The sequence below is a fragment of the Schistocerca gregaria genome, chromosome X (assembly GCF_023897955.1).
Source record: "Schistocerca gregaria isolate iqSchGreg1 chromosome X, iqSchGreg1.2, whole genome shotgun sequence".
Taxonomy (NCBI): domain Eukaryota; kingdom Metazoa; phylum Arthropoda; class Insecta; order Orthoptera; family Acrididae; genus Schistocerca; species Schistocerca gregaria.
The window spans coordinates 726,578,502-726,599,738 of NC_064931.1; the positions used below are offsets into that span (position 1 = coordinate 726,578,502).

The window sequence follows — 21,237 nt, forward strand, 5'->3', positions numbered from 1 at the left end:
CTTACTGACAATGCCATTAAAGCTTTAGGTGTGAGTACCATAATACTAGCAACAACAACCAACAATTTAAATTATTTGCTTTCTGATCATAACTCATGTTGAAATTGTTTGAGATTAAAGCAGATTCTCACTGAGCAAGAACAACTCAACATTTAAATTTGAGAGTTTTATTATCAGTAGTTACCTCGCAGAAAGTAACTTCATGGCTTGGTAGACAGTATGCTACGAATAGAAGTGAGCACATCACAGAAAGAGACAAATCAGTACATGTTGATGTTGCACAAACTGAGAAATGAAGAAATCAGTGTATTCTTTTGAATTGATTGTTTTCACATTTGTCTGTTATACTACTGTCTTTCCATTTGCAAACTTAGTAACCACTGCTGTGGCTTTTCTACTTCTAAAATTTTATAATTAATAATGAGGGGACTGGATACCTGCATGATATTTTCTATATATTATGGAAGCTATTTGTCATGTCAAATTGTTTGCCTTTGCCCAACCTATGAATTCAATTAACAGGTCAGTTGTAGAAGGTAAATGGAAATGCCATGTGGCTAGGGTAGACCGTTCTCCAGGTGCAAGTCTCTTGAGTTGACGCCACTTCGGCGACTTGCGTATCAATGGGAATGAAATGATGATGATAAGGACAACATAACATCCAGTCCCTGACTGGAGAAAATCTCCAATCAAGCCGGGAATCGAACCTGGGCCATTAGGTATGACATTCCGTTGCACTGACCACTCAGCTACTAGGGGCGGACCACTGTCGAACGTCATACAGTTGATTGTGAAGTCCAAGTAGCTAGGCATTTTGCACTTGTATCAAGCATGACCAGATGTAAAATTTAAGTTAATATTCAGAAAAAAACACTGGGTTGAACCCAAATTTGTTTGGATTTGTAGCCTTAATTAACCAAAAGTTGTTTTTGGTATGTGGCCATTTTAAGGATAATTTTTCTCTTTCAAATGTTATAACAAATAATCTACATAAAGTATATAATTGAAAACTATGTTTTTTCTAGATTTATTTGGACTGTGCATTTAATGGATAATTTATTATTCATAGGGAATGTTGATCTATTCGTCCGCATGTCCACTGGCTCAGGGAAGTCATTATGTTATCAGATGCCAGCAGTATTGCAGAAGGGAAAGATCACTATTGTTTTTGCTCCCCTTCTGTCGCTAATTAAGGTAAGATATTGCAAAGATTTTAACTTTGAAAATACTTTGCTCTATGAGAGTGTTTACTTACTAGTATATAATCATATTCACTGTTTTTACTTTGTTCTATAAGAGCCTCTTGGTCATTGCCGCTAACTAGTATTTACTCATACTCACTATTTAAAGTGAAGCAACCATTAACCCAAAGTTTACTTTAACATAATAGTGTTTTACTCCATATGGTCTTCAGAGGCAGGTTCACAAATCCTAGCAATTGGGACCCCTCCCACCAACACTGGCTTTTGTGCACATAGAAACCATATCTACAACATAGCCTTTGTTTCCTTAACTATTCTCACCTCAATCTTCACTAAACCTGCTCTCCACCTACTTTTATACCCTGTCCTTTTCCCAGTCCAATCTGCCCTCCTGGTCTCACTCCAATTTCATAATCTCCCTGTTTGTTTTCCATTCTGCCCTAGGTCACACATCTTATGTTTTCTCTTTCTACTGCTTGGGGTCCTTCATAGTCCCCTGTACTTCCTGCTTAGTGGTTCCCTTACATTGCCCACACCCTCCATGTGAAAATACCAGCGACTTACATTGTATATATCTACATGCCACACACCAGCACTATCTTTCCTAAACCACTCCCTTACTGTAAGTGTGTAGACTTCCATGGCCAGAGTCAGTTAACATAAAACTGTTATGGCTGTAGAACTATGTTATGTTGCAAAATAACTATGACTAAATGGGCCACAGTTGCAGAGGTCTTCCATTGAGTCCATTAACATGGCAGAAATGCATGTTTTATCCATTTGTTTACTGTCACTTTACAATATGATGTGATCCTACATCAAAAAACTTTAATATTCACTCCTTTACTGTTCTTTCACCTTCCCGTCCCATGTTACCACTCTTCTTCTTCTTCTTCTACTTCTACTACTGATCATGGCATTACAACTGCATAAACTTTTTAGTCTCTTCAAGTTTCCTCCATTCTGCCAGTTCCCTGCCATCCACTGACTCTGATGGATTTTCACATCATCTATCCACCACTTTTGTGCCCTTCCTCTCTGTCTTCTTCTTCTTCTTGGCCTCCATTCAAAAACCTTTTTAGTTTTCATCCTCTATCCATCCTACGGACATGTCCAAGTCAGGCTACTTTCCTTCTTTTTATTATTCTTACAATGTCAGCTCCTTGTATGAGGTAATCCAGCTCAGCAGTTGTTCTAGATCTCCAGAAACAATTGCTATCCTGAACTGCCCCATAAATCTTGTGCAGAACCCTGTATTCAAATGTCCTGAGCTGCTGCTCATCAATACTCATTAGTGACCATGTTTCAATTCTGTAGGCTACAATTGGCCTGATCATGACCTCATAAATTTGAAGTTTCAACAGTCTGTTTAATAATCTAGAGGCCAAAAAATTGCTAAGTGTGTGGACGCATTTATTACCACGTAGAATGCACTGCTTTATTTCAGTTGAAATGAAACATTATGTCACAGTTAGTCAAAGTTCTGTACATGTTTAAACCCTAAACCAGCTGCCAATAGTTTATCCAAGTTATTATTTTCCTTTCTGGTGAAATTCATGCATTTAGTCTTAATTTCATCAATAGAAGGCCTCAAGGTGGTGTGGCTTCTTTTAGCTCACCTATTTTTCTCCCTAGTTAACTCTTCTCCTAGTATTAATTGCTACATCGTCATCATATGCACATATCTACAGTCATGTTTTGCTATATAGCCAGATATTTGAAGCTTTTGAATGACTGCTTGAAGAGTGAGATTAAAACATGTTTTAGAGAGGGTATCTCCTTGTTCTGTCTCCTGTACTAATGCTAAACGGTTTACTGATTTTATCATCCACTCACACTGCAGCCTTGGTACCAGCCTATGTTGCTTAGATAAGTGGAACATACTTAGATGATATACCAAGCAGTAACAAATGATTTAACATTTCAGCACTGTCAAGACTAAACCTGCTTGAAGTCTACATAGAGGTTATAAAGCTCAATATTATCCTCATATCCATTTTCATATATTTGCCTTAGCACAACTATCTATTCTGTTGTTGACCTATTAGACCAAAATCCACATTGACATCCTCCAAGAATGACTTTGCATATGGAACTAGCCCTGTTGTTTGAGATGCCTATTAATGGTCCTTGTGGTCACTGAAGCACCAGCTGCACACAGGATTGATGATGATAAATGATGAATCCAGATCTCTGACTGCCTCTCTGACGACTGCTCAGTCCTCACATTCTGTCACCTTCCTAGGTTGATCGCTTCCTTCTTGACGCTGTGTGTGGCCATGGTTCTTCCATTCCTGCCAACAGTGTTGAATAGTGGCATCACTTCTATACAAGTGTCAAGCGATTCACTGATTACTACAACCTGCTTCTTTGAGCCCAACTGTACATTTCTCGAATGCTGACATCTGCTTATATTATTCACATGCCTGTTTGTGAGGCATATTTACTGTTCGACTGAGTACACAGAATGAAATTTGCAAAGACTTATGCCTTGGTATTCACATGTCCCCTATTTACTATCCTTGCCAGCTGTGAGGTGAAATTATGCTGCAGTGTCACATGTTCATCCATCAGCCACCAAAGTTTACAGTTTTGCATTTTCTGTTGACACCTGTATGAATATCAGTTTGTGACCGATTTGCAAAATTTCTCCATGATGATTCATTTTTTTTTCTGTTTTGGAGTGTATAATGCTTGATATTATCTTGTACTTTGCTGTATGCTCTTCAGTCTTGCTTCCTTTTTCTATTCCATCGCCTCTCTACATTCATCATCATACCAGTCTTCAGTTCTAAGTCCCCTTATTTCCCTCAGTATTTCATGTGCTGTTGTCAAAATGTCATTTTTAATAGAGTTCCACTCTTTGTCTATATGCTCATCCCCATCTTGAAACTCTTGTCTCACTCTGTTTTGATACTCTTGAACAATAGACCTATCTTTTGGTTGTTCTATATTCCATTTCTTTACTCTGTTAGTATTTCCTCTGACAACTGTAGCAGCAAGTTTCACCACATTTTGGCTCCTACTAGATAATGGTTAGAATTGGAATTAGCTCCTCCGAAAGGGTGCACATTTTGCATAGCAGATGCCCACCTCTTTGACATCAATATATCGATGGTCTCTTTTGTTTGCTTAATTTATTCCTGGTATTTTCCAGGTCCCTTTGTTGATATTTTTCCTTAGGAAACACGCACATACTGCCTTTAATTTGTTTGCAGAAGCAAACTAGGCAACTCTCATACCATTATTACTAGTTTCATTGTGCAGATTTTCCTCAGCAAACATACTTCTGAAAGCTTCTTCATTGCGCAGTATGGCATTATAGTCACCAAGCAATATTTTGGAGTCATATCTAGGTATTCTATCTCAAACCTCTCGTAGCTGATCATAGAAATCATCTACCATGTCTTCATCCGATTCTTATGTTGGCATATATACATTCACGAAGGTCACTTTGTGAAATTTGCATTCCATATGCAGAGTACATATTCTTTTGTTATATGGAGTGAAAGCAATGACACATCTAGGCAATTCTTTGGAACTATAAACCCAGTTTCATGCTCCCCTTGTCTTTCATCTTTTCCTGAATAAAAATATGGAGAATTTGTGCTTTTGAATCTCACCCTATCTCTTCCAAATGATGATCTGAAGTAGAGCAACTCCCATTCCATGCCTTTGCATCCAGACCATGATACTATCCGTAACTCCTACTTGCAGCAGTGTACACACTTTCCATGTTCAAAATTTGAGCACCAATATGTCAGTGTTTGTGTTCCTTGACAGAATTTGCCTTTGTAAGGGCAGTCTATCATTCCTTGTTAAATGTTACATGATGATAGTCTTTTTATGGGGCAGGGATATTGACCCTGCTCTCAATCCCCAGCATGGAGGGCCAGGCTTTCATTTCGGGATTGGCTCCCCTAGAGGGGTTGACGATCTAGACTATAGAGGCCCCCCCCCCCCTCTCCCCCTCCTCTCTCCGCTGCACACTTCATCTGGCTCCTCCGCTGGAGCCAGTCAGGCTTGGTGACCCTGCCGAAAGCTATGTTACCACCAGCGTAGCCCCCAGTTTCTTCAGAGCTCATAAGCCTCCCTGCTCAGCGTATACCGTGCCTCAAGAAGGCGGTATCCCCTGGAAAGGCTTGTTAGCACTCAGTTCAGCAAAGATTCTTACTTGTCGTACTGAGGCCACAGCACTGCATACTGCTTTGCACCTCATCTATTCGGTGAGCAGCAGCCCATTGTCATGTACATAATTATATTTTCTCCTTGATTTTCCATTATACTTTTAAACAGACATTTATAAAATATTTTTATTGGTTATTCTTAAGGCCCTTTTGTGTAGTTTGAAAATGATGTTCAAATCTTGTGCTTCAATACATAAAAAAATGATTTCATAGCTAAAGATTGAGTAAAAGATTGAGTATACATGGGGGTTATGTCTTATTACTGGGAATTATTTTTTTATTTCCTGAGTTAATATATTAATATTAACAATTTTTATTTATTATTGAGGGATTCACTTGCTTTATCAACTATCAGTTATGGTGTTTTTTTGTGACAACAATGTTGCTATTGGAGAGAAGTGTGAGAGATAAAGATCATAGAGAGAGACCGAGCGATGAATACAGTAAGTAGATTCAGAAAGGTGTAGGTTGCAGCTGGTATTCAGAGATGAAGAGGCTTGCACAGGACAGAGTGGTATGGAGAGCTTTACCAAACCAGTCTTTGGACTGAAGACCACAAGAACAACATCAATATGTTGGTATCATCAGAAAAATGTTGTATGAATTGTTATTGAAATTGTGATTTTTACTAGTGAATGAATTCTGGATAACACATTGTGAACTTGAATTAAGTGTATCTTATCAATACCAATCAGCAACTTGTTACTGCAGACAAATCTGAAGCATGGTGATATTTCAGTCTTCGTAAAATAATAATAATAAGTGTATGCAGTGATAAATGCATGTTCTTTGTGTATAGAAGCAGTTTTTGAAGTTTCAGTGATATTGATACTAAGTCAAGAACTAATAGCTGTATCAATATACTACTCCCCTAGTAATAATGAAGAATTATTTATAGAAAAACTTGAAAAATTAATAATAATACTCTTAAAGTATAAAAATTGCAGAGTACTGATATGTGATGATATTAAAACAGATGTGAACTCTGGAGTTGTGTGGCATACCTGCACCATTGATATTACAGAAGAGAGCAGTTAGATTAATGTTTGGACTACAAAGTAAACATGTGGGGTGATACACATAATTATGATACTACAAGTAAGGGTAATTACTTCAGGTAGAAGACAAAATTAAAAATTACAGACAACAGTCTTTATATTAATGGGCAGAGATGGTTCAACAACCTGTCACATAGCTTGAAAACTTGTGAAGCAAAGCTGTTTCATAGGGAGTTAAATGCTTTTCTAGTTAGAATTCTAAGCTACATGTTGTCTGTTGGAACATGTAATATATTTAAAATATTAAGACAAATGTATGTACCATTTCTATATGTAAGTATTATTACTCAATTCATGTATGATGTTTGCAAAAGCTTGATGGCCGCATGAAAGCAAAGAAGTACAATAATAAAACTTTGAAACACCTATTAGACACATCAAGATAACGAAACTAATACTATTTAAATAGTAAGCCCACCTGGCTGAGGATTTGTTTGGATAATATTGAACTTTCAAAGACTACAGTACTCACTAATGATATGTCTGTCAGTGGATTAACACATAAATTTTTAGAATTATCGTGGAAAACATTTACTCATGTGGTCCCAAATATCACAAAAACACAAAAAAGAGAACTGTTGCAGTAAGCCTCAAGAACTGAGAAATTGGCACATTCTATAACTGAGCAAACTTAGCAGGAAATGATGAATACTACAACAGAATGCACCAGGGATGAGCTGAGAAAGAGAGGGGCATACAGGTCTGAAATTAGAGCAGTCTAGAGGAAAGCAAATGACAATTATATACTCACCTTGACAAACATATGGTAAGTTAAAACAGAAAGAAGCTCTTAAAATAAGCTCAACAATATTCCAGTCCAGCCATACACCTTAAATGCATACCTTACTCGCTCTGGCTCAAATGAAAAGCTCGCTAAAGATGTAAATAAAGTTGAAGCACTCCCAGCCGTAGATAGTAAGCGACCTGACGACTTCTGCTGATCTTATGTATCTTTACTGACAAGTTAGTAAAGGAATTGCCAAACTTAGCAATTCAAAAGCACGAGATTTCTGTGGAATCTCAAGTTATGTAACAGAAAATGTAAATAAATATTTAAAATAAGGGAAAGGAACCACTTACATATTGTGGATTGATGTGTGGAATACAGTAACACACAACTGGAAACAGTATTCACACTAGCTTTCAAGCACTACCTCTTTTTCCAGCAATGGTACGCACATTCAGGCATACACACACACAGAGACAACCCCACTGATACCGAAACGCACACTCTTGGGCCACAGGAGTGTCTGTTTTTTCTGTCTTGTGTGTGTCTCAATGTGTATACTATTGCTAGAAAAAGAGGTAGTGCTCAAAAACTAGTATGGATGCTGTTTTCTGTTATGTGTTTTGTGCTCCGTGCATTGATCCACTATAGATGAGTGGTTGCCTCCCTTATTTTACATATTGCTCCATCCAGGAATTACACTATTCTTATGAAATATGAAGAAAGAAATTTTACTGCCACTAACCAAAATCATCAACTGAGTATTTCATGAAGGAATCTCTCCAGATTGCATATCCATAAGAAAGGTGATAAACCACCCCCTGATAACTATTGCCCATTGTACCTCATACCAATAATATGGACCTACTATTGCCTGGCATAGTACCCAACTCAGTGTGGCATGGACTCAACAAGTTGTTGGAAGTCCCCTTTCATGTTGGCTCTATAGCCATACATAATTGTGAAAGTGCTGCCAGTGAAGGATTTTGTGAACAAACTGACCTCTCAATTATGTCCCATAAATGTTCAGTGAGATTCGTGTTGGGTGTTCTGGGCGACCAAATCCTTCTCGCGAATTTTCCAGAATGTCATTCAAACCAATCATGAACAACTGTGGCCTGGTGACATGGCACATTGCCATCCATAAAAATTCCACCATTGTTTGGGAATGTGAAGCACACGAGTGGCTGCAAATGACCTCCAAGTAGCCGAACATAACCATTTCCAGTCGATGATTGGTTCAATTGGGCCAGAGGGCCTTGTCCATTCCTCATAAACACAGCCCACACTATCATGCAGCCACCACCAGTGCAGTGCCTTGTTGGTGAAATGGGTCCATGGCTTAAGTCTGTGCCAAACTCAGAGCCTACAATCAACTCTTACCAAATGAAATTGGGACTCATCTGACTAGGCCCTGGTTTTCTCGTTGTCTGGGGTGCAACTGATATGGTCATTACCCCAGGAGAGATGCTGCAGGCGATGCCGTGTTGTTAGTCGTCTTCCGCCACAGGCTATCAATGCCAGAGTTCATCACACTGTCCTAATGGATATGTTTGTCATACATTCTGTATTGATTCCTGCAGTTATTTCACACAGTGTTGCTTGTCTGTTAGCACTGAGAACTCTACACAAATGCCAATGCTCTCAGCCATTAAGTGAAGGCCACCGTCCAATTCGTTGTCAGTGGTGAGAGGTAATGCCTGAAATTTTATATTCTCAGCACACTCTTGACACTGGGGATCTTGGAATACTGAATTCCCTAAGGGTTTCTGAAATGGAATGTCGCATGAATTTAGCTCCAACTATCATTCCATGTTCAAAGTTTGTTAATTCCTGTCATGTGGCCATAATCACATTGGAAACCTTTTCAGTCGAGTCACCTGAGTACAAATGACAGCTCCACCAATGAACCTCCCTTTCATACCTTGTGTATGCGATACTACCACCATCTGTATATGTGCGTATCACTATCCCATAACTTTTGTCACAGCAGTTCAGAATATTGTATGCAAGAATGGGTGAACCAGCATATTGCATAAAATAACCTTCGTAACTCCCAACAGTTTGGTTTCAGACCTCATGTTTTCACCATCAAATCAGTTGATGCCATTATCACAAAAATATATAATTGTTTTGAGAGTAAGAAAACAACCAGTGCAAAAGCTCCAGTACAGCAGAGTTGGAGAGAACAGAGGACAGTTAGTAACAATAACAGTCAAATATCAGACTGTTTACCTGTTACAGAAGGTATTGTGGCTGTGCTCTCGTGTAATGTTTTGTGGTTCTTGGTTGGAAGAGGAGAGGGTGGTATGATAGGTGGGTGGTCGGATTCCTCTCACTACAACACATAATGCACATGTCATAAAAATACAGTTTATTGCAGGAACCATTTGAGTACTTAACTTCAGTGATGTCCAATAACTAATTCTTGAATCTCGCCTGTATCCATATTACAACTATATACAATGACTAAAGTTTCCTCACAGCCAGCTAAGGTGCGAAGCAATGACTACCACTGTGGAAGACTAGAGTGCAGTGCAATGTACTGAGGTGCAGTGCAAACTGAGTCCTGAAGCGACATACTGAGGTACTGAGATTGAGAGAGTGAGACAGCTCAGTCGGTGGTGGTAGCCTATATGTAGGCTGCCCTTTATTGGCCCATAGCCTGGGGGCGTGTCTTGGTCTTCTCTTGTCATAGGCACTCTTAGTTCAGCACTTGCAACACAATTATTCATTGTGCTGACAGGTGTGCTGGTGGAGGTGTTCTCCAGCACGTTCCTCCCCTGCCTCTGAAATGCCACACCATTGTTTCGTACTGGAGATGCAAACGACAATATGGTGGGAGACAGGAAGTTGGATGTAGAGATGAGCCAGGAACTGTAACTGTGGAGGACACCATACCCCCCAGCTGTACCACGCCATCTGGCTTGCCAAAGCAGAGGAATGGCCTTCTGGAAACACTGCTCAGCATACATGTCCAGTCCTGAGGTCATCTCCTGAGGTGATGATGGTGACGGTGATGGCAATGGCAGGTCCAGGTACATCGGGTTGGAGAGTGGCGATGGTGGAGGTGAGGACACGACGTCAATTGGCTCATCCTGGGGTGCCTTCGCGACACCAATGGGTGACTGCAAAGGCCATGTGGTCCAATGAAGCCATGAATCTGGGGGAAGAAAAGCAACAGAATCTTGGAGCAAACAACAAATGTGAATTTGATTCTGCTGACAGCACTGCAAACCATCTGGACCTGCCGTTAGATACATATATGTGACAATGCATTTTTGGATTTTGCCTTACTCCCAGAACTGACATCGGCCAAAACCCTGTGAAGAACAAGATCAGGTGGTGCTAAGCAATACTTGGAGACCATTGGCAGCGCCGGATGCTGCGGTTGGTGGTGCAAGTGAAGCAGCGTCGGATGGTGGCAGTCATGTAGAAGTTTGCCGGCAATGGCTTGTTACGTGGGTGGGAGCGATAGGAGGTGAGAAATGTTTGCAGCACTTGTTCTCATGTGTGCAAGGGTCAAAGCTTGGCCATCTGTTTTTTAAAAGTGTGTAGGAAGCTTTCACTGGAGGTGAAACGAAGCACCTGTTAGATGACGAATGCTATGTTGTTCAAAGTCATGTGACATGAACTGAGGTCTGTTGTCTGTAACAATGACTTCAGGCAATCCTTCAATGCAAAAGTGGTGCTACATGACGTGGTAGAGTTCATAGGCATGAAAAATGGAAACTTGCTAAAAGATACCACAATAAGCCAACGAGTTTTCCAGAATGGCCCTTGCAAAGTCAATGTGCACTCGTTGCCATGGTGATTAGTGAGTCTTAGGCCAAGCTGTGATGTCTGTGGTGGGTCTGATTGGTTTTCTGTGCATGCATGACACTGTGACTTCAGCTGTTCAATGTGAACATCCATGCCCTGCCAAGTACAGTGCTGGAGCACTAACTGTTTAGTGTGAACAATTCTCCAATGTCCTTGGTGAAGCAGTTGTAGCACATCATTTTGCAACACTGTGGGAATAAGCAAACCCAATTGTCCACTGTCAGATTGTACTACGATCACACCTTGTTGTACTGTGCACAAAGTATTGGTGGACTGTGGATACTGTTCAATGAGCGAGTCCAAGATGTGCGAATGTTATGCAACAAAATCTTCAGATCAGGGTCCACTTTCATGACTTGTGCAATTTTCCTGTAATTCAGTGGAAAAGAGTGCAGCAATTCAGAGCCATGTGCAACAATCTGGCAACAAGATGTGTTGGAAGAATCAAAATCAGTCAGGGCTGATCAGGAGGTGAGAAAGGGCATCAGCATTGCCATGCTTTGCTGTAGGTGTGTGCACAATTTCGTACTGATACTGGGATAGAAGCAAAGCCCAGTGCTGCAATTTTTGAACTTTACATATAGGAACTGGCTTTGATGGTTGAAACAAGTACTGCAGAGGCTTGTGATCTTTCACAAAATAGAATTTACGACCAAACAGAAAGTGACGGAATGTTGTTACATCATACACAACAGCGAGAGCTTCTTTTTCAATTTGTGAATAATTACACAGAGTTCGAGTTAACAACTTTGAGGCACATGCAATATGTCTGTCTTGTGCACCAATTCTGTGGAAAAGCACTGAGGCGATTCTGTAAGAGGAAGTGTCTACTTGCAAAATAACTGTTTTGGCAGGATCAAAATGTACTAAAGATCTGTCACTGAGCAAGGCATTTTTGAGTTTCTGATACCTGTCATGACACTCTTTGGTCCACACGAAAGGCACATTTTTCTGACACAAGTGATGTAATGGAGCCGCGGTCTGTGAAGCATTTGGAATGAAACAAATGTAGCATGTCAGCTTGCCTAGCACTGACTGCAGTTCAGATACATTGTGAGTAACAGGCAAGTCATGGACTGCAAGGGGTGCGGAGGCGCACAAATACTTGAACAAGTCTAAGTGTGTATTAACAGCGAACACTCCCTGTGATTATTCATCTAGCGGTATTTGCAAACAAGCATCACAAAAATCTATCTTAGAAAAGTAACAGCCTGTGCCAAGCCTGTCCATAAGTTCCTCAGGGTGGGGCAATGGATAAGTGTCAATTATTATCTGTGAACTGACTGTACTTTTGAAGCTAACACAAATGCGTATGCTACCAGAAGCCTTGTGCATCAAAACCCACTGACTAGCTTGTATTGGAGAAATCACATCTTTGTCTTGCAATTCTTTTAATTCACTACTTTGTCTCATAAGGCAATGGGAACGAGCCAAGTCTGGAAACACTTAGGCTGTACATTGTCTTTCAGGGTATTGTGCCCTACAAAATTATTCCAATTCCATCAGAAAAGTGTTCAGGAAATTCATTAAGCAAATTAACTACACTGTCTTTTGAATTAAAAGCATTCACTGAAAGTATATTGTCTTGGATGTGAAGGCCAAACGATTCTAAGCCAAAAATATTTTCTCTGTAAATTTCATTGTCCTAGTGTGAGATTTGTAAGTGGCAGGCAAACTACACTGTCCAAGTACTGGGATTTTCTGTCCATTGTATGAAGTTATGCGCATGCTATATTTTGACAGGCGTGGTGAGCCTAACTGTACACATGTTGCACGATTAAGCAAAGTTACAGAAGCACCTGTGTCCAATTGAAAGTCATTACTATGGCCTGCAATATGGAGTGTTAGAAATAGTTTGTTGGAATGGCTTCACACTGCACTGGGGCAAGATGAGGGCACAACCTTACTTGAATTATTGCTAGAACCTGTAGTAGCTTTTGAAAACACTGCATTCCCAGAGTGTGCATGAGACCTACTGTTGTGAGAGTGGGCAGAATTGGCATTCTTTTGCTATTGCAAGCAAAATACCTGGACATGGCCTTTCTTTCCACATGAGTAACATGTCATGTTGTGCAATGGGTAATCTTGTTACTTATAGTGAGTAAAACAATGAGGGCAAGACTTCATTAGATTTACAGGCCTGGCAACATGTTTATTAGGCTGTCTGCACATCTGTGTGCACGCTTGTTGTGGCAGCTGAGGGGGGCAGTCGCGGGCAAAAAGGTGACTCGACCCAACAAATTTGGACCTGTTCAAATTTATCAGTGGTTATGGCACTGGAATCAAGTTGTTGTAATATTTGCAACACTTGATGGAGTGAAGGATCTGAGTACTAGAGAATCTGTTCTGTAATTCTGCTATCAGGGACATAGTATGTGATCGCATCGTGGGTCATCATGTCACTGTAAAAGTTGCCACAAGTGCACTTGAATTTACATTTCTAGTGAGACCGTGTAAGCCGGTATACCACTGATGGTACATCTGTTCCGGCTTTTTCTTGAGGTGAAAAAACTGAAATCTATCTGCTTTAACCTGAATCTGATGTTCATAATACTGGCTTAATGCACCTACTATTTCATCATAGGAGAGTGTGTTGGTTTGTTGGTTTGGGGAAGGAGACCAGACAGCATGGTCATCGGTCTCATCGGATTAGGGAAGGATGGGGAAGGAAGTCGTGCGTGCCCTTTCAGAGGAAGCATCCCGGCATTTGCCTGGAGTGATTTAGGGAAATCACGGAAAACCTAAATCAGGATGGCCGGATGTAGGATTGAACCGTCGTCCTCCCAAATGCGAGTCCAGTGTCTAACCACTGCGCCACCTTGCTCGGTGGAGAGTGTGTTGGCGGAGGACATAGAGAAGAGTTTTTGAATCAAGCGAAACACCGGGGCTCCTGTAATGGACAGGAAATAATGAGATTTCAAAGTAACATGAATCTGATACACTTGACAGTGGGCCTAGATCTGGCTGAGATATTCAAGCTATTCCTCTTCTTTTTCATCAAAGTGCCGAAATGGTAGAATGTTGTTTGCTAGCAATTGTTGGATTGGTTGGTTGATTGGGCAGCTGACACAGCTTTTGTGGCAGGCAATTGCTGTACAGTAGACAGCAAAGGTATCAGATAGATTATATAATGGTAAGACAGAGATTTAGGAATCAGGTTTTAAATTGTAAGACATTTACAGGGGCAGATGTGGACTCTGACCACAATCTATTGGTTATGAACTGCAGATTAAAATTGAAGAAACTACAAAAAGGTGCTAATTTAAGGAGATGGGACCTGGATAAACTGAAAGAACCAGAGGTTGTAGAGAGTTTCAGGGAGAGCATAAGGGAACAATTGACAGGAATGGAGGAAAGAAATACAGTAGAAGAAGAATGGGTAGCTCTGAGGGATGAAGTAGTGAAGGCAGCAGAAGATCAAGTAGGTAAAAAGATGAGGGCTAATATAAATCCTTGGGTAACAGAAGAAATATTCAATTTAATTGATGAAAGGAGAAAATATAAAAATGCAGTAAATGAAGCAGGCAAAAAGGAATAAAAACGTCTCAAAAATGAGATTGACAGGAAGTGCAAAATGGCTAAGCAGGGATGGCTAGAGGACAAATGTAAGGATATAGAGGCTTGTCTCACTAGGGGTAAGATAGATACTTCCTACAGGAAAATTAAAGAGACCTTTGGAGAAAAGAGAGCCACTTGTATGAATATCAAGAGCTCAGATGGAAACCCAGTTCTAAGCAAAGAAGGGAAGGCGGAAACGTGGAAGGAGTATATAGAGGGTTTATACAAGGGTGATGTACTTGAGGACAATATTATGGAAATGGAAGAGGATGTAGATGAAGACGAAATGGGAGATAAGATACTGAGTGAAGAGTTTGACAGAGCAATGAAAGACCTGAGTCGAAACAAGGCCCCGGGAGTAGACAACATTCCATTAGAACTACTGGCAGCCTTGGGAGAGCCAGTCCTGACAAAACTCTACCATATGGTGATCAAGATGTATGAGACAGGCGAAATACCCTCAGACTTCAAGAAGAATATAATAATTCCAATCCCAAAGAAAGCAGGTGTTGACAGCTGTGAAAATTACCGAACTATCAGTTTAATAGGTCACAGCTGCAAAATACTAACGCGAATTATTTACAGATGAATGGAAAAACTGGTAGAAGTGGACCTTGGGGAAGATCAGTTTGGATTCCGCAGAAATGTTGGAACACGTGAGACAATACTAACCTAAGACTTATCTTAGAAGGAAGATTAAGAAAAGGCAAACCAACGTTTCTAGCATTTGTAGACTTAGAGAAAGCTTTTGACAATGTTAACTGGAATACTCTCTTTCAAATTCTGAAAGTGGCAGGGGTGAAATACAGGGAGCGTAAGGCTATTTACAATTTGTACAGAAACCAGATGGCAGTTATATGAGTCGAGGGGCATGAAAGGGAAGCAGTGGTTGGGAAGGGAGTGAGGCAGGGTTGTAGTCTCTCTCCGATGTTATTCAATCTGTATATTGAGCAAGCAGTAAAGGAAACAAAAGAAAAATTCGGAGTAGGTATTAAAATTCATGGAGAAGAAATAAAAATTTTGAGGTTCGCCGATAACATTGTAATTCTGTCATAGACAGCAAAGGACTTGGAAGAGCAGTTGAACGGAATGGACAGTGTCTTGAAAGGAGGATATAATATGAACACCAACAAAAGCAAAACGAGGATAATGGAATGTAGTCAAATTAAATCGGGTGATGCTGAGGGAATTAGATTAGGAAATGAGACACTTAAAGTAGTAAAGGAGTTTTGCTATTTAGGGAGTAAAATAACTGATGATGGTCGAAGTAGAGAGGATATAAAATGTAGACTGGCAATGGCAAGGAAAGCGTTTCTGAAGAAGAGAAATTTGTTAACATCGAGTGTCAGGAAGTCGTTTCTGAAAGTATTTGTATGGAGTTTAGCCATGTATGGAAGTGAAACATGGATGATAAATAGTTTGGACAAGAAGAGAATAGAAGCTTTCGAAATGTGGTGCTACAGAAGAACGCTGAAGATTAGATGGGTAGATCACATAACTAATGAGGAGGTATTGAATAAAATTGGGGAGAAGAGGAGTTTGTGGCACAACTTGACAAAAAGAAGGGACCAGTTGGTAGGACATGTTTTGAGGCATCAAGGGATCACAAATTTAGCATTGGAGGGCAGCGTGGAGGGTAAAAATCGTAGAGGGAGACCAAGAGATGAATACACTAAGCAGATTCAGAAGGATGTAGGTTGCAGTAAGTACTGGGAGACGAAGAAGCTTGCACAGGATAGTGTAGCATGGAGAGCTGCATCAAACCAGTCTCAGGAGTGAAGACCACAACAACAACAACAACAGACAGCAATGTGATTTGCTGGGTCTGAAACTGAAAAATCTGATTTAGTTCCAGAGCAGGAGCAGTCTGCAGCTGAGGTGTAGGGGCAGGTGGTGAATGGACGGGGTAGACATTCTAAAACTAACAAATTACAGCAAAATATGAAAGGACAAATAGAAAAGCAATGTGCAAAGCCTCTGAAAAGAGAAAAACATTAGCTCTGCAGTTCCCCTCCTGTAATATATGCAACAACAAGAACAAATGAGCAAATAGAATCATTGTAATGACAGTTCCCCTGTCACAATCTAGAACACATGAAAAGCAAACAAAAATTGTTGATCAGATTCATCGCCACTTGTTATGGCTGTGCCCTCTTGTAATGTTTTGTGGTTCCTGGCTGGATGAGGAGGGGGTTGTATGATAAGGGGGTGGCCGGTTTCCTCTCACTACAACACAAAATGCACATATGGTTAAAATACCCCACAGGAACCAATTGATTACTTAACTTCAGTGATATCCTGTAACTGATTCTTGAACCTTGTCCATGTCCAAGTCACAACTATATACAGTGAATTAACTTTCCCTCACAGCTAGCTAAGGAGCGAGGTGATCACTATTGTTGTGGAAGACTAGAGCACAGTGCGACGTATTGAGGTGAAATGCGAACTGAGTCCTGAAGCAATGTACTGAGTTACTGAGATCGAGAGAGTGAGACAGCTTGGTCGGTGGGGGTGGCCTATATGCACACTACCCAGGGGGTGTTAGATATGCTGACTGGTCCCAGGCATAATATTTGCAAATTAATTACAATAAAACTGGAGGCATTGTTTTCATTTTAAGGGTTTCCTAAGAAGGTTTCAAAATAATTAAACTATTAGGTATCTACATTGATCAGAAACTAAGCTGAGTGAGTCACACAGAAAAACTGTGCTCCAAACTTTCTCATATGATTTATCTGTTGAGGAATAATGTAAGCAAAACCCTAATAGTGTATGTATATTTTGCATTTCCCACCTCCACCTTACATATGAAATTCTCCTACAGGATAACTCCCCGCTCTCAAAACTTTTCACGTGATAAAGAAGGCTAACAGATGATGTATAGCTGCACTTACCTCCAGAGTATCATGTAAAGATAATTTCAAATAGCTTAATATTACCATAGTCCCTAGTCTTTGTAAGCAAAGTTGCCTCCTCAGTGTTAAAGAGAATTAAAATAGTTGTAACCTTTTTTTATTTTCAGAAATGTATCAAAGAATCAGATATAAACAAACACCTATGTTATAACATATCCATAATATGCCAAAAGATAATATCCAGATAGTGTGGACAAAATGCAAATGGGAATGTATCGATATATCATGTAATTATAAAACAGTTATGTTGTAACATATACACAGAGTATACTAAAGACAAATATCTATTTTGTTTAATATCAGAAATATTCATAAATATATATTTGCATATCAAGCAGTAAGTATAAAAACATTATGGTTGGAAACATCAAGACAGTAATGAAGGCAAACAGTATGTTGCATGCATCCAAAACACATGTTGAAGGACGAGATATAGACAAATAACTACACTATGTGATCAAAAGTATCCAGACACCATCAAAAACATGTTTTTCATATTAGGTGCATTGTGCTGCCACCTACTGCCTGGTGCTTCATATCAGTGAGATCAGTAGTCATTAGACATTGTGAGAGAGCAAAGTGGGGCACTCTGCGGAACTCAAGGATTTTCAAAGTGGTAAGGTGATTGGGCGTCACTTGTGTCATACGTCTGTATGTGAGATTTCCACACTCCTAAACATCACTAGGTCCTCTGTTTTCATTGTCATAATGAAGTGGAAACATGAAGGGACATGTACATGGCAGTTGAAGAGGGTCGTAATGTGTAATAGACAAATGTCTATCCAGACCGTCATGCAGGAATTCCAGACTGCATCAGGATCCATTCCAAGTACTCTGACTGCTAGGCAGGAGGTGAGAAAATTTGGATTTCATGGTGGAGCGGCTTCTCATAAGCCACACATCACGCCGGTAAATACCAAACGACGCCTCTCTTGGTGTAAGGAGGGTAATCATTGGACGACTGAACAGTGGAAAAATGTTGTGTGAAGTGACAAATCATGGTACACAAGGTGGTGATCCGATGGCCTGGTGTGGGTATGGCGAATGCCTGGTGAACATCATCTGCCAACATGTGTAGTGCCAACAGTAAAATTCGGAGGCGGTGGTATTATGGTGTGGTCATGTTTTTTGTGGAGGAGGCTTGTACCCCTTGTTGTTTTGCATGGCACTATCATGACAAAGGCCTACATTGATGTTTTAAACACCTTCTTGTTTCCCACTGTTGAAGAGCAATTCGGGGATGGTGATTTGCATCTTTGAACATGACTGAGCACCTGTTCGTAACGCGTGGCCAGTCATGGAGTGGCTACACTACAATAACATCCCAGTAATAGACTGGCCTGAAGAGTCCTAACCTGAATTCTATAGAACATCTTTGGGATGCATTGGAAAGTCGAATTCCTGCCAGGCCTCACCGACCAACATTGATACCTTTCCTCAGTGCAGCAATCCATGAAGAATGGGCTGCCATTCCCCAAGAAACCTTCCAGCACCTGATTGAATGTACGCCTGCAAGAGTGGAAGCTGTCACCAAGGCTAAGGGTGGGCCAACACCATACTAAATTCCAGCATTACCAATGGAGGGTGCCACGAACTTGTAAGTAATTTTCAGCCAGGTGTCCAGATACTTTTGATCACATAGTGTATGTCATAACATACTAAGAAACATATATGTAATACGTCACTGTGTAATTTCAAGATATGGTAGAGAAAAAGAAAGTGTGAATGTATCCATATATCATGTAATAAAATTATGTAGGACACCATAAGGAAATATACTATGTTGTATAATATGAGAAATATATGGAATATAGGTAGGGAACCAGAAACTGATACAACAAATGCCATCTAGCGATGGTGTAGTGATGTAAAAACAAACACCTTTGTTGTACATCAGATCCTTGTAAAGAATCAGACACCAGAATAACTTAATGCCAGCAATGAAGTTTACCAAACATTAAGGTAACACGTCAAAGAATTGAATTCAGAACAGAGCGTAGGTCAAAGAATATTAATCCATATATAATGCAATAAATGTATCTGTGTGATACCGTACCAGGAAAACATGAATGTAAAACACATAAAAAGATATCATTAACAGTTAAATACAAAATATTATCTGTAAAAACAATATTCTAGTAGGTAGTGAGAAACAAATAAAATATTACCATGTGGAAATGCATGTCAATATGCAGGCAGTAGAAATGTCAGAAACATCTAAAGCAATCAGAACCAACTTTTGTATAATGAACATTCAGAGGTATTACTCTTATGCTCGATATGCATAATCTCATTAGTATTATATCAGTGTCAAGCCAAACTAAAAGATAACTACACTTATGTGCTCCAGATACAGAAGCAAACTCAAATTTATCTATAAATTTCATAGAATAGGGCATTATGTGGTTTAACTTTTTATGTTCATTTATAGATACATTGATGTTGTAATCTTGTATTTGTGTTTGCTTGTGTATTTAGAACATATAAGTGTAGTTACACTCCTGGAAATTGAAATAAGAACACCGTGAATTCATTGTCCCAGGAAGGGGAAACTTTATTGACACATTCCTGGAGTCAGATACATCACATGATCACACTGACAGAAACACAGGCACATAGACACAGGCAACAGAGCATGCACAATGTCGGCACTAGTACAGTGTATATCCACCTTTCGCAGCAATGCAGGCTGCTATTCTCCCATGGAGACGATCGTAGAGATGCTGGATGTAGTCCTGTGGAACGGCTTGCCATGCCATTTCCACCTGGCGCCTCAGTTGGACCAGCGTTCGTGCTGGACGTGCAGACCGCGTGAGACGACGCTTCATCCAGTCCCAAACATGCTCAATGGGGGACAGATCCGGAGATCTTGCTGGGCAGGGTAGTTGACTTACACCTTCTAGAGCACGTTGGGTGGCACAGGATACATGCGGACGTGCTGTTGGAACAGCAAGTTCTCTTGCCAGTCTAGGAATGGTAGAACGATGGGTTCGATGACGGTTTGGATGTACCGTGCACTATTCAGTGTCCCCTCGACGATCACCAGAGGTGTACGGCCAGTGTAGGAGATTGCTGCCCACACCATGATGCCGGGTGTTGGCCCTGTGTGCCTCGGTCGTATGCACCTGCACGGCGCCAAACACGCATACGACCATCATTGGCACCAAGACAGAAGCGACTCTCATCGCTGAAGATCACACGTCTCCATTTGTCCCTCCATTCACGCCTGTTGCGACACCACTGGAGGCGGGCTGCACGATGTTGGGGCGTGAGCGGAAGACGGCCTAACGGTGTGCGGGACCGTAGCCCAGCTTCATGGAGACAGTTGCGAATGGTCCTCGCCAATACCCCAGGAACAACAGTGTCCCTAATTTGCTGGGAAGTGGCGGTGTGGTCCCCTACGGCACTGCGTAGGATCCTACGGTCTTGGCGTGCATCCGTGCGTCGCTGCGGTCCGGTCCCAGGTTGACGGGCACGTGCACCTTCCTCCGACCACTGGCGACAACATCGATGTACTGTGGAGACGTCACGCCCCACGTGTTGAGCAATTCGGCGGTACGTCCACCCGGCATCCCGCGTGCCCACTATACGCCCTCGCTCAAAGTCCATCAACTGCACATACAGTTCACGTCCACGCTGTCGGGGCATGCTACCAGTGTTAAAGACTGCGATGGAGCTCCGTATGCCACGGCAAACTGGCTGACACTGACGGCGGCAATGCACAAATGCTGCGCAGCTAGCGCCATTCGACGGCCAACACCGCGGTTC

The 21,237-nt window shown here is 40.9% G+C and overlaps 1 protein-coding gene across 1 annotated transcript in view; it reads left to right on the top strand.

The window, feature by feature from the left end:
- The first annotated feature begins 460 nt into the window (after nt 1-460).
- LOC126298297 (ATP-dependent DNA helicase Q5-like) overlaps nt 461-21,237 on the top strand; it is a 147,873-nt gene continuing 127,096 nt past the window's right edge. Inside the window, exons 1-2 of the mRNA XM_049989594.1 lie at nt 461-522; nt 1,026-1,194. Of these exons, the coding sequence (XP_049845551.1) occupies nt 461-522; nt 1,026-1,194 (231 nt within the window). The remainder of the gene's footprint in view (nt 523-1,025; nt 1,195-21,237) is intronic.